General features: G+C 45.9%; 1 protein-coding gene across 1 annotated transcript; it reads right to left on the bottom strand.

The window, feature by feature from the left end:
• Positions 1–4,664: 4,664 nt before the first annotated feature.
• Positions 4,665–8,633, bottom strand: LOC120403475 (olfactory receptor 1019-like). The gene is made up of 2 exons (XM_039534546.1): positions 7,697–8,633; positions 4,665–4,840 (listed from the first exon to the last, which is right to left on the bottom strand). Exons 1-2 carry the CDS (start codon positions 8,607–8,609, stop codon positions 4,791–4,793), a joined length of 963 nt encoding a protein of 320 aa, XP_039390480.1. The 5' UTR covers positions 8,610–8,633; the 3' UTR covers positions 4,665–4,790.
• Between the last annotated feature and the right edge of the window lie 5,713 nt (positions 8,634–14,346).

Below are 14,346 nucleotides of genomic sequence, written 5' to 3' on the forward strand. Positions count from 1 at the left end.
AGAGGAGAGCAATAAAAATGATGAAAGGTTTAGAAGCGCTGGGGGATGGACTAGATGACCTCTTCAGGTCCTACATTTCTGTGATTCTATGAAAAGTTATGCACCTGCTTAAATGTTCTGCTGGACTGAGGGAAGAATGCTCAGCTCCATGCAGGATCAAGCCCTGAATGACCTATTGTTCTTTGCTTGGATGTGTTTGATGAAATAAGTCAAGTCCTTCTTCCTTTCTATCTTCTGTAGAACTGCATGTTAAGCAAGCTGCCTTTAAAGTTGAATAATCATTTTATTTGTTTCACAGTAGCAGCCGTGTTAGTCTTTATCCGCAAAAAGAACAGGAGTACTAGTGGCTTAAGGTTTTGTGGACTACAGCCCACGTATTTGTAATATTTGTTTGAATACCAACTGACTGACATGCTATTTGGCCAACACCAAAGAGTGGGTAAAGAAATAAATGACGTGTGTGTACGTACGGCATGTGTATGAATATGTACACACACACACTCTTTTTCTTGATCTTTGGCCACAAAAAAACATACCACACATACATACCTGAGGCTCAAGACCTAAATGACCTATTTTTCTTTGCTTGGATGCATTTGATGAAAGAAGTCAAATCCTTCTTCCTTGGTACCTTGTGTAGAACTGCACATTAAGCAAGCTGCCTTTGAAGTTGCCTAATCATTTTATTTGTAATATTTGTCTGAATGCCGACTGACTGACATGCTAAGTGGCCAAAATCAAAGAGTGGGTAAAGAAATAAATGACACATCTCTGTATGTATGTCATGTGTATGAATATGTACACACAGACACACACACATACATACTTTTTCTCGATCTTTGGCCACAAAAAACATACTACACATACATACCTCATGATCGCACTGGACGTTCACTACCTTTCACCTTGTCAGGGTGTTAGGAATGAGAATCAAGCCATCCCCATAATTTCACAAACTGGAATATGCGACATGAGCTAAGTACAATTAACAATTGTATGATTTGGCAATCGCTATTGTGACATGGGGTGAGGAAAGAAGTGCACTGAGGATATTGACATACGATGAAACAAGTTTACTGGCAGTTTCTTATCCCTATAAAGACAGGTTAAAAGATTAATCTATACCTAGAATATTTTTTCTTATGATGAATATGTTTCTAAAAATATGTTCACTGTTGTTAATTTTCTCATAAATATTCACCCCTGGCTACACGCTTTTAGTCTGATCATTAGACGTGTACGTGTGGTAATTTTTCAGCAGCCGAAGAACAAGAAGCTACAGGATTTAGTCAGCATGGCTGCAGTGTCCAGAAGGGATAAATTTGGAAGCTCTATTTTTGAAATATTTTCTCAATGAAAGTATGTCAACCAATAACCAGAGAGTGTGATGCAAACTATGCGTTCCTCCTAACCATGTTATTGTTCCCAGGTGTAATGGAGATCCACGGAGTCTACTACTGTCTAAGGTACCAGTCCCATAAAATTGAATATATTCCTTAATGTTATTCTTGCGAGGCATTCCACTGAATCTGTGGGGCTACACTAATAAATGAAATTAAAATATCAGCAGAATCAGGGTCAAAATATGTAAATCAGACTAAATGGCAGGGTAATGCACTTTCCTAGAGATAAAGGATTTTTTTCTCCCTTAGAAGAAGTGAAAGAGTTCTGGGTTTTCCCATCAGTTGTTCCAGGTTCCATTCAGTCCTATGATTCCATGTGGAAAGGAACAATTGAAAACAGGTGACACAGACATGGGCAAACCACTAAGCAGCTGTGCTGATGGATAGAGTACGGCAACTGCGTGGCATGTGGCAATGAAGAGAAGAGATTCCCCTGTGGGCCAGTAGAAGGAGCCACTGCCCAATCCAGCCACGCTCATAGCCCCACTGTCCAGAAGGGACCCAGAGAGGGAGTGTCATGGGTTGGGGTCACTGCAGAGAGTCTGAGCCATACATGTCGTTATTGGGGATTTCTATCCCTACATATTTCAATCTAATTTCCCCTGTAACTGTGGAAAATCCATTATTTGGGTTGGGTTTAGCTGCTTCACTTGGGGGTTGCTCCAGTGACTCCAGTGCTGGTCCTGCCTCTCCCACCACAGCAGCCCCATTGGGTCTCCACCCCCAAGTGAGAGCTCAGGGCTCCATGAAATTGTCTCACTGTTTAAAATGTGAACATATGCAACACACAGACAAGTACATACAAAATGAGCATAGTTAATAAATTGATTGGTTTAACTGATTGTATATGTTACATGCTGAATAAAAGAAAGCCAGGGAGTAAAATATTGGTGGTTGTTTCTTTGCTTCATCTCAGTGAGGTTTCTGCGGTACAAGGATATCTCACAATTCACTGAACCAGCTGTCCAGGTGATACTGGTGTTTCAGAAGCAAATTTTTTTTGTTCTTTCATATTTTTGTTCCATTTTGTTTCATAGAGCTTTTCTACTTCACTTGAATGGAGACAAAAGCTGAGACAGCATCCTCAGCACTGTCAAATTGCTTGAAAATTCCCAGTGCAGGAGCCAGTCAGAGCACAGAGGTTGTAGCAGCCATTTAGAATAAAGAGATTTTGCTTATTCATTATATGGTAAAGAAATAACCATATAGTGATTATGTACATCCCTGCGCACTGGTCAGTGAAGGATCATTATTAGCTAGCGCAAAGAGATTTGCATACTGCATGGTTATTGAAAAATATTTATTCAGTGATTATATAAATTGAATATTTCAACCAACCAACATTCAAGGAATAGCGTAAATTACAAACCACCCAGTTGTGCTAGGAAGAATCTTCCCCTATAAGCAAGTTTCTTCATAATCTCCATTAGATGGTTTCTTGCACCTCTCACAGAGAGATCTTGTAATGGCCATTGTCAAAGACAGGATGGATACCTGGTCTGATCCAGTGCAGCAGGGAGGCGGGCTACCAGGCTAGATGGGCTGCCATTATGTTCTGATTCAGCAAGGAGACGGGTAAATGGACTATCAGTTTGATTTGGTATGATTGTTCCTGTGCAGCAGCCCTGCACGATCTGGAAGATGTGACCTGCAATTGATTTTCTCAATTTTAAAAAATGGAATGTGAAAAAAATCTGACCTCATGTATCATTTTTATTGAAAATTATGGGATTTGTTTTGTTGAAGTGTATCCTATTTAAAGAGACTCTTGGTATGTCTATTATTTCATATAAAACACTTCTTCTAGGCCCTGCAGCACCTGCTCTTTAGTTATATTTTTCCAGTCTCCTGGGAGATCTGCTGCTTCAGGATCAGACTTTCTAACTAACTGGTCACTGAATGACATGAACACACATTTCCAGTCATCAGAAGCAGCAATGCTGGGATCAGGCTGAATGCGCCAATCTGGGTAGTAATGGTGATAATCCTTGAAGGGATAAAATTTTTCTGCTGTGGCTACAGTTCGGAATTCACAATTGGAATACACATCAGAGGAGCATATGGAATGCGTAAGTTTTAATGAAAATTTAACTTCAATTTCCAGACATTGGGTCTTGTTCTACATTTGTTTGCTAGGATCAAGAGCCCTCTACTATCTGTTATTTTTTTTCCTTAGTAGTTATAGACCATGATCAATGTTCTCTTTGTTAAGTAAATGCATTGAGCTCCAAGTCTCTCAGTATAAAGCAGGTGTTTTCAAACCTTGAATCATTCTTGCAGATCTTCTCTGAAACCTCTCCAATTTTCCAAACACACTTTTTTTAAACTATGGACACCAGAACTGGACACAATATCCCAGTAATGATCTCACCATTGGCATATACACAAGTAATATCTCCCTAATCCTCCTTGATAACTTCTTTGTTTATACATCTCAGCACAGGCACCGACTTCCCCTCTACCCGGTGCGTGCTCGACCCCCGCTTGTCCCCGGCCCCACCCTCACTCTACCCCTTCCCTGAGGCCCCACCCCTGCCCCACCTCTTTCACTGCCGCTCTCCTGTTGACTGTGCCTGAATCTCTCACGACGGTGGAGTGCAGGAGTCAATGGGAGAGCACTAGGGGGTTGATTTATCATGTCTAGACTAGACATGATAAATTGACCCCTCCTGGATCAATCACTGCCCGCCGATCCAGCGAGTAGTATAGACATAAGCTTAGAGTGTGTCAGAGAGTGATAGCAAGTTAAGGGAATGAGATGTGAAAATGGGATAAAAATTGGGGGAAAGATACTTTTTACCTGTTATGGAATGTTGGGTTGGCCACAGTTACCCCAGATAATAGAAGGTCCCTTTTGAGTTGCTGGAACAGTCCCCAAGGGATGCAGCTAAACCTTAGCCCCAGAAGGAAGATTTTCTATGGTTAAAGAGGAAATAAGAGGATTAAATAAAAGAAAAATTGAGACATTGATTGAAAAGTGTAGAGATAAAAATCATCAATAACAGCATTTCTGGCCCAAACTCTCTGCAGTCACCACAGCCCAGGACCCCCTCTGCTCCCCCTACCCATGTCCTTTCTCAACTGCTGGCCTGAGATGGTGGCTGGATGGGGAAGTGGCTCCCTCTAGTGTCCCCAGGGCAACACGTCTCTCTCTTCCCATCCCCTCTGGCTATTGCTAGCTCGGTCCCTGATATTTCAGTGTCACGCTCTTGTCCATGTCTTTCCCCAGGGGCCACCCCTCAGGCTCATCTGCACCAAATAGCCCCGGCCAGCCCACTACCCAGTAATCATCTTTCCTTAGAGCCTCACCACAATGCCCCCTCCAAAAAAACAGAGTCATTGGCAAATCCCCATATGTCCCTTGGCCCCATTCTCCTGGGGGGTTAATCAATATCCTGGACAGCACTTAGTGCCTTGTGGACCCCCTGACTCCCTGCGGTGAATGAGCCCCTGCCTGAACCCAGCGAGGACACCCCAGCTCTCCCCCTGGGCTCCTGCAGCACCAGTGCAGAGCTGTCCCTACAGAGTAAATGAGACTCAGTCCTCCCCACCCTGAGCCTTGCTCCCCTTTTCCCAGTCTCTTCTGCTCTGGGGGTCTCCCCGGTCAGTAGCATGAGTGTCACTGGGACACAGATGGGGGGGTGACCCAGGGACTTCTTGGTGCCAACTGGCAGAGGACACAGGGGTGCATTAGGATTTCCGGGATCCCCTGGGCCTGGTATTTACATACTAGTTCACCAAAGAGTGTTGTGCCAGGCCTCTACTGAAAGCCTGTGTCACACTGGTCATCTTAATCATTGCAAAATGTACGTACCAATAACATGTAAGGGGTTATGTATCTAGACTGAAAATTATGGTCTTAAGGTCTGTGACTTGGAACTGGTGAGAAAAGGTGCAATCCAGGTTTCTTTCAGACATGAGATGTTTATTGGTCTGTCTACATGTACACTGAGTATTGTATGGTTCACAATGGGCACCATTAAATGTCTGAGCAAAATGTCAATCAAGTCCTTGCAGCGTGTCCTGGACAGGAAAAGACAGACAAGCAGCGGGAGTTATCCTACAAGTGCCCACAATGGAGTTTTGGACTATAACTGTAGATAAAGAGACAAACTCTGCATCTTCCCACTGAGGAGACAAGAGGACCGTGTGCTTGTCTCATGAGTAGAAGATCACAGCTACACCTGACTGGAAGGATTTGGGGCTTTTGCTCTTATGACAGAACAATGTTCTATTAATCGAGTTTAGGCTCGAGTGTGCATGTCATGATTTTATTTTACTTTGTTTCTAATATTTCTACTGGTTATCATTTGAATCCCTGTGTTAAATAAACATACCTGCTTTCTGTGTGAAGAAGTGTGAGTGCGATGTATTAAATGGAGTTGTGGAGTGTGGTGTAATTGGTAAGATGCAGTTTGGGAACACCGGGTCTAGTAATTCTGCATGTCGGGTGGGTCAGGGGCTGGACACTCCAGGGCGATGCTCGAGGGCTGGTGTGTGCGTATCACTAACCTATACCGAGAGAGCAAGGCCTGCAGAGGCCTAGAGGGGAGTGACCCCCTGGCACGCACTGACAAGGCTTACTCACGTGAAGGGCAGGTGGTAGCCAAGTGCCTCACAGCCCTGGGTATCCCTGGGAGGCATCACAGGGGAAGGGAATGGGACTGACCCAAACCCCCTGGTCTGTTGCCACCTCCAGTGGCTGCAATGTCCCCCCACCCTGGAGCAGGTAGCAACCCAGTCCTTTCATGGATGCTTGTTTGCTGGTTGCCCCCTTTGTCCTGTCAGCCGAGAACTGCCCCGCCTGAGGGGGCTGAGGCTGCAGAGCGAACAGTCCTATCCCGAGAGCTCGCTGCCCAGGGCAGAGGGGCCAGCTGGGGCTGATGGGGGGTGGCAGCTGCCAGAGCCGGGGGACCGGGAAAGGCCTGAGAAGTGCCCCCCACCATGAAAACCCCTTCACTAAATTCCCTCACGGACCCTGAGCTTCTCCCTGTACTTCCTAACCTCCTCTGCTGCCTTCTGAACTCTCTTCCCCACCTCTGATCCCTCCCAATCTCCCCCATCCCACAGGGCCCTTCCCCTTGACTCCCTGAATCCTGCCCCTTCCCTTCCCAACAACCTTCTCTCAAATCTGCTTCTCTCCACCCTCTGGAATTCCCCCTTCCCTACCCATGTAAACTGTGCCCTCCCGCTCCATGGCCCTCGCCTAAATCTCCCCTCCTGTTCTTTACCCCTCCCCCTGAACTCCCTGCCCCTTTGTCCCCCCTGCTCCCCATCGTGCGGGCAGACTATAGGGCAACATGAAGGCTGCAAGGGTAGGGGAGGTCTGGGACAGAGGAGTGGAAGCGGAAGGGAGTGAAGGCAGCAGGACCCAACTGTCATGAAGCATATTCTCCTTTGTCTCCTGTTGGCCCAGGGCAGACAGGAGTGTAAATTCCTCAGGCCTGTGACGTGCTTTGAGCTCCTCAGAAGGGAGGTGCTCTAGGAAGGCAGAGCATTCTGGGTTAGGGACCGAGGTAGCATCCAGGCACATCTCCCCACCCACCTTCATCAGGGACCATCCTGCTGGCTCCTTAAGAGTCCCCTAAGCTTAGCTTGTACGGTGTGATTGGTGGGCCCCACAGACAATCAATTCCAAACCTTGCAGGGAATTACCAAGGCCTCGTTGGGCAGAACCCCATTGATTTTGGTAAACAAAACAAAAAATGAGAAAAAAGGCAAAACCTGCTTTGTACTGGTGGAAGTGAGAGGAAAATGAGGCCCACAGAGTAGCCCAACACCTGGAACCCTCCTGCTGTTGCCTACACATAACACGTACAGCAGCTTGGCGTGCTGACCCCCTCGCTGAGTGCACAACAGAGCATCCCACCCTCTAGTGGGCTTGTTGCCATGTGTGACAGCTCCTGGCGTGACTCCCAAGGGACTGGACTGGAGAACTGAAGAGCCAGAAGCATGAGCTTCGACAGCTTGAGGTAAAGCTCCATGGCTGGGGGCTGTAACAACTCAGATCCTTTTGCAGAAAGGGGCGTGGAAGTGACAGCAGACACTCGCCAGTCGATTACACAGGAGAGAAACAGTGAATGGTACAAACTTCATCAATGACAGTAGAAACTTGATCCTGCCCCAGCTTTATTGATGATTAAATTAACTTGTTAATAAGATTTAATGTCAATAATAATAATTAGTCCTGCCTTGACTGCAGGGAACTGGACTAGATGGCCTCTCGAGGTCACTGCCCGTCCTATGATTCTATGATCATCATCCAACCACTAAAGAATCATTCATTGTCCGGTAGATCACTTTTCTCAGGGCGTGTTTCACATCCTTGTTCCTCAGGCTGTAGATCAGGGGGTTCAGCATGGGGATCACCAGGGTGTAGAACACGGACACCAGTTTGTCCTGATCGGATGAGTTGCCGGATGTGGGCCGTAAATACATAAAGAACAGAATCCCATACAATATGCCGACGGATGTCAAGTGGGCGGTGCAGGTGGAGAAGGCTTTGCGCCTGCCTTCCGTAGACCGGATCCTCAAGATGTTGAGGATAATATAAATGTAGGAGACGAGGATGATCAGGACCGTACTCAATCCAGTTACAGCAGCAAAGACGAAATGCAGTCTGCTATCCATGTGAGTGCTGGAGCAGGAGAGCTTCTGGAGTGGGGCGAGGTCACAGAAAAAGTGATCGATGATGTTGGGACCACAGAAGGACAGGCTGAACAAAGAGCCTGCGTGCACAACGGCATTGACAAAGGCGCAGAAGTATGATGTGGCTACCAGCTGGATGCAGACTTTCCTTGACATGATAATCGTATACAGCAGCGGTTTGCATATAGCTATGAATCGATCATACGCCATCACGGCCAGAATCAAAGCCTCAGCATTTGCACAGACAGAGAAAAAGAAAAATTGCATGGCGCACCCAGCAAAGAAAACAGCTTTACACTCTGCTAAGAAGTTCACCAGAGCCTGGGGAGCAGTAACAGAGGAGTAAACAGTATCTATAAGGGACAAGTTGAGAAGGAAAAAGTACATGGGGGTGTGTAGCCGGGACTCAGCCGTGATTAATGCGATCATCCCAAGATTCCCCACCAGGGTGACAATGTAGATAACCAAAAACACCACAAAGAGGATGGTTTGTAGCTGTGGACTGCCTGTGAACCCTAGGAGGATGAACTCAGTCACCCCAGTGTGATTCCCCTGCATTATTTTTTCCAGATATAGTCTATGCTGCTGGGAGATACTTACAAAAGAAATCAAAGATGATACTTATTATTGAAGCGGAGCTAAGTTGGGGTGGAAGGTGGGTGCTGCCATCTTGACACACATAAGCAAGTCAAGATAGACAAGCCAAGTTATATCATGCCTACTGTGTGATGTTAATTTCTCTTAATAAAGTTTCGTGTCACTGAGGAATTCCCAAGTTTTTTCTTCCTTAAAATAAAATAAAATAAAACAAAACAAAGGCAAATGGGAAGAAAAAATATGTAAAAGAATTTGCTGTGCATTTCAGCATTTCAAAAGTCAGCTAGCTTGGAACCCATCGACAATTGCAGATATATTAGTCAGTACTTTTGAAATACCTATTGCAAGTCTGGCAATTGTAAATATAACTTAATTGATATGGAAACAAACAACCAGACATTGCCGCAACCATCTGACAGTACGGAAGTGCATGGAGTGGTAGAAAATCAGCCTTATATTAGAGGTCTAGCATCCTTCCATAATTAAATCATTCATTAGGAACCATGCTATTTTACATGTCAATTCAAACCATGGATTTAGAATAAAGTCTCTGGTTAAATTAAATAAACACCATTTGTGCTGAAATTAATAAGAATAATATTCACAGTGAGGAAGTGTATATTAACTCTGGATATATGAATGAACAGACGAATCAAGCAAAGGGAGGCTGAATGAAAACTATGGGTGAGATCCTCACCCCGGCTCTGGCCCCTCACATCAGCTTAAAACTGGAAATTGGAGGCAGCAAGGGAGCTTGGACAAGCTTCCACCTCAAAAGGAAAGGACCCTATTAAACACCAAGTAAAACATCTGTGGAGCAGTCTACTCATCCCATGCTCACCTTGCAGTAGCTGATCTTCCTATACACGGTAGAGATGTCAATCTCTCTTGCTTATTCAGAATGATTGGAGAAAGTTGGAGGACTGTCCTGTCCTTCTCAGAAGATAATTTGGAAGTGGAGACATTACGAGTTTCACACTGAATACACACCTTGCATCCACCTAGACACTCACAACGAGGCACATTGGGAAGTGCAGGTCAAACCACTTCCAAGCACATGTTTCCTTTAGAAGCCTGAAGCGTCCCCATTTGCATGTTCTTCCATGTTGCCAGTTGTCAAGTTGCCAGTAAATCTGAAACATATAAGAGCTATTTACTTTCATCGTATTAGTGTGAATCCACCCTGAACCTGAAAGACCTTCCATAGAGGCAGAAAATGGTGTGTTGGGGAAGCCAGTTCTGTACGGCAGTGTCTTTAAAGAGAGATCTTCTCTTGTCAGGGCTGTTGATTAGGAATAGTTCATCAGCACAAAGCCCTCTCTAAGGAATTTTAAATGAAAACATTTTACGTTCAAAGAAATTAACCACATTGTTAGAAAAATCCTTTACAGCTTGATTCTTTGCAACCAACAGGGTGTTTTGATCTTACTGTTGTCTTTTTCCTTTGCACAGAGTACACCCTAACTTAGCACAATGGCCAGATCATCAGTTGATATCAATCACTGTAGCTCTCTACTGAGGTTGATGGAGCTCGTCAACCTGTCTGGAGAGGTTCATGACCATGAGTGCCAAATTCAAGGTAGACTGTTACTCACAAACCCCAAATTGGTTGTGTGTTCTATAACTCTATTTCACCAACCAAGTATCAAGGGTGAACTCTGCAGGAACTAGAACAGCCTTAAAACGGAGTCACAGACAGATCTCTCCAGCACTGCGGTGTATCTTGCCACCCAGGCAAGGCTGTCTTTGTGATGGATGGTCCCTTGCAAGAAAAATTACAACAATATTCCAGTTACTTCCAGTCCCTTACCCCCGGTCAGTTGCTCCTCAGATCTCAAACCACAGACAAGGCTTGTAGTCAATCCTATAATCAACTAATGAAAGGTTTATTATCTAGGAAAAAGAAACACGAGGGTTATTTACAAGGTTAAAGAAGATAAACATACACACACACTGAGTTACAGTCTTAGGTTCCAAGAATAAATAGAAGCTGCGGTAATGCACAAGCTTTATACGTCTTTTAGGGCTAATCTAAGCCAAGCAGCCTGGGAATCCCTTGCTTAAGTTTAGAAATATTGCCCTCCCCAAATTCCTAGCAGCACACTGATGATCATTCTTCCTTGACAGAGATATTTAGACCCTTCCCCCAGCGTTCAAGCTGTGATGGGATGGGCATTTGTGCACATCTGCTCTTCCTGGGTTTAGAGAAAACAATCATCAAAGTCTTGGTTTGCTTGACGTCGATAGGCCTTCTTTTGTTGGGCAGGAGATGACACCTCTGATGGTAACTAGTATTTCACGCTTGGTAACGCTTCCCTCCTGACTGGGGGGTTTTCCAGTTTCATAAGAAGCACTTCTATAGTACCAGAGCAAAACACTTCATTATTACCTCGTATCATGGGATACAGATAAGTGAAATGAATGCACGCCGCAATTCACAAGCATTTCATAAAGTTTAAACACATCTCTAGAAATCTAACACCTATTTTAACAGTATGAACACACAGGTGAACCATGTCGGTTTCCAGCTATGCATTTGCCAGTTTTCAGTGAGGCTGAGGGGAGCAGGCATGAGCTGGCACCTGATCTGCCAGCTGCATAAAGCCATGCTGATCATCCCCACCTGAGGGTCTTCCCCAATATCCTGGCACAATCTCATGCAGCACTCAGGATGTTTCAGGCATTCTGTCCCATTTTACTGCAAATTATTTAGTGAGAGAAAATCATTCCGGTATCAAAGGAATCAACATTTTGAGAAGAGAAAGCCAATCTTTTTCTCAGAAGACCGAATTGATTTTGTAGCATTCTCCTGGCAATAGACTTAAAAAAGAATTATGATACTCACCCTAGTTTTTGTCCTGTAACGTTAAAATTGCTTGTTGCGAGAAAGAGAGCTCTCTTGCTGGAATTCAAATAGATCATGCAGAGTGTAATTAGAGTCAGGGTGAATATATTTGGTTTTCTGGTGTTTGGGGGCAGAATTCCTCAGAGCTCTGAATCTCGGTCAGGCACAAAGGGGATCATTAAAGCACCATTTCTGTCTCCTGGCACCAGGAGATAACTCGTCACTGCTATACCGTTCATGTTTTTGGAAATGGTAATGCATCACTTTGTTCTCGTCCTCTCTTGTATGCAGTCCATAAATCTGAAAATCCCCCTAGGACTTCCAGTCAGGGATACACTTGGAAATGTTCATCACGATATTTTTTCATTGCTTTTTTTCCCTGAGAAAATAAGGTTTGTAGACTGATAGTGTGAGAATCCAGTGTTAGGAACTTTACAGCAAGTTTCCATGCACAACTGAATGGGTGTTCAAGAAGTCAGGATTAAGGGGCATGTCAGAGATGAACAAAAGCCTGAGGCTAGAGTAACAAGAGGGGCTATACATCAGGATTCAGGGGAACTTGTAGAGTCATTAGACCAGACAGGACTGGGGTAGCTCAGGGTGCTGCATGTCAAGTCTGAGCTAAATCGTGCGGAGAGTCTAGGCCTAGAAGAGAAGGTGTGTCAGGATTAACTTGCTTTAGTACAGGGTTTCTCAAAGAGGGGTCGCTGCTTCTGTAGGGAAAGCCCCTGGCGGGACAGGCTGGATTGTTTACCTGCCCTGTCCGCAGGTCTGGCCGATGGTGGCTCCCACTGGCCACTGATCGCTGCTCCGGGCCAATGGGAGTTGCTGGAAGCGGGACAAGCCGAGGGACGTACTGGCCGCTGCTTCCAGCAGCCCCCACTGGCCTGGAGCAGCGATTTGCGGCCACTGGGAGCCGCAATCGGCCGGACCTGCAGACGGGGCAGGTAAACACACCGGCCCGGCCGCCAGGAGCTTTCCTTACAGAAGCGGCGACCCCTTGTTGAGAAACCCTGATCTAGTAGAAGCAGTGGTGGAATGTCCAGTATTGCAAAGAATAAGGGGTTGTAGGTTAAGAAGGAAGGTTATTGACAAAAGTGTGTCACAGACCAGGGCAACTGCGCTTGTATTCTTCCTTGGTTGCTCAAGGGCACTCGCCCTAGTTCCTCAGCCATCACCTCTCTAGGGGAAGAGATCCACATCACTCTCCTTCCTGTGAGTGGTTTTCCTGATGCACAATTCCCTATCTGCGCTGTGGTATTCCTAGCAAGCCAGACTACTTAAAAGGCCAGTGTCTCTGCTTGGCTTTCTCTCCAAAGGTTATAATCGGCATGATTGCCAGCAGCTTTAAGTTACCACACAACCTTTTCTAGACAAAGACATTTATTTTTAAGGTGAAAGCTTTGCACAGAAAACATATTAAAAACAACTAAATAACCTGTCCACAGGCTGATAAGCTTGACAGAGATCACCCAGCTGCAGCAAGGGCGCCTGGGGAAGCCAACCCTTCAAAATTCCATACAGAGTCATGTGACCACCATCCCATCTAATTTCTCTCTTTAGCCCTGTAAAGGGCCGACTCACCCCTGTGGCGCCTCCTGCTGGTGACTCCGGGAATTAGCTTGGTTCCAGCTCTGGAGCGCCCTCTGCAGGCTGGTGATCCGCCTGTCCTCTGCCCCCCCATGTCTCTTCCTGGACCTGGTGCCCTTTTACATGGGGTGCTGGCCCCTGGCAGTAACCCCTTTCTCTCTGGGTCTCCCCTCCCCAGGGAACCCCCACCTTCTATCCCCACCTTGCCTCAGTATATGGCTACTGCCAGTCATTGTCTAGCCCCACACCCTGGGGCAGGCTGCAGGATCAGCCACTCATCACTGGCAAGGAGGGTTTGGACCTGCTGCCTTGGCCTACCCCTGGGCTGCCCTCTGCAACCCCCAGGACCTGTTAGCCCAATGCTAGGCCGCAGCCTGGGGTTTTCCAGGCTGGAGCTCCACAGCTCCTCTGCCTTCCCCCAGCCCTGCTCCACTCAGGGACTTTGTCTGTAGCTCCCTGCAGCCAGGCCCTTCTCCCTCTACAGACAGAGGGAGACTGTCTGGTCTTCTGGCTCACAGCCTCTTATAGGGGCCAGCTGGGCCTGATTGGAGCATGGCCACAGCTGAGTCTGCTTTGCCCAATCAGCCCAGGCTTCTTGCCCCAGCCTAAAGGCTGCTTTCTCCAGCCACAGCCCCTTCCCAGGGCTGTTTTTAACCACTTCAGGGAAGGAGCAGAGGTCCACCCTGCTACAAGACCCTATGGGGAAGAGCTGTCACATCTCCCTTCTTACACTTGTTACCCAAAATCGTTGGATTGAAACCTGAGATCTGGCCTTCCCACCAGTTTCCTGGAAGTGTGTGTGGTGACCCCACCCCCCTTTCAGGGATTAGCTGTGCCGGCAATGGGTTGAGGTTCAAGTATTATAAGCAACAGTTATTTGCTTCAAAGGGTGAACTAAGGTAGGGCTGCTTCACTGTAAAGCAACCCTCAACCATACACTACTTTTAACAGCAGAGGGGTCAGGCAAGGGAAGGTCTCCAAACCTCCCCCATAGCCAAATTCCTTTCCCTGCCATTATGATGTGATGACTGGGCCTGCAAATTTGTTCTAATTGTGATCTCGAATGTAAAAAATATATGAAACATTATATAATAATGTTAGAATAACAAAACTTGTTGCAAAATAGGTCAAGCTTTTTTCAATAATAAATATTTTAAACAGGGACAAAAGAACTAGACAAAGAGACTAAATGAGGTCCATTACTCAAGGACTATGTTGAAATCATGCTTGGTAAAAACAGAAGATGTGGAACCAGAACTTAAT

The sequence above is a fragment of the Mauremys reevesii genome, linkage group 4 (genome assembly GCF_016161935.1).
Source record: "Mauremys reevesii isolate NIE-2019 linkage group 4, ASM1616193v1, whole genome shotgun sequence".
Classification (NCBI taxonomy): Eukaryota; Metazoa; Chordata; order Testudines; family Geoemydidae; genus Mauremys; species Mauremys reevesii.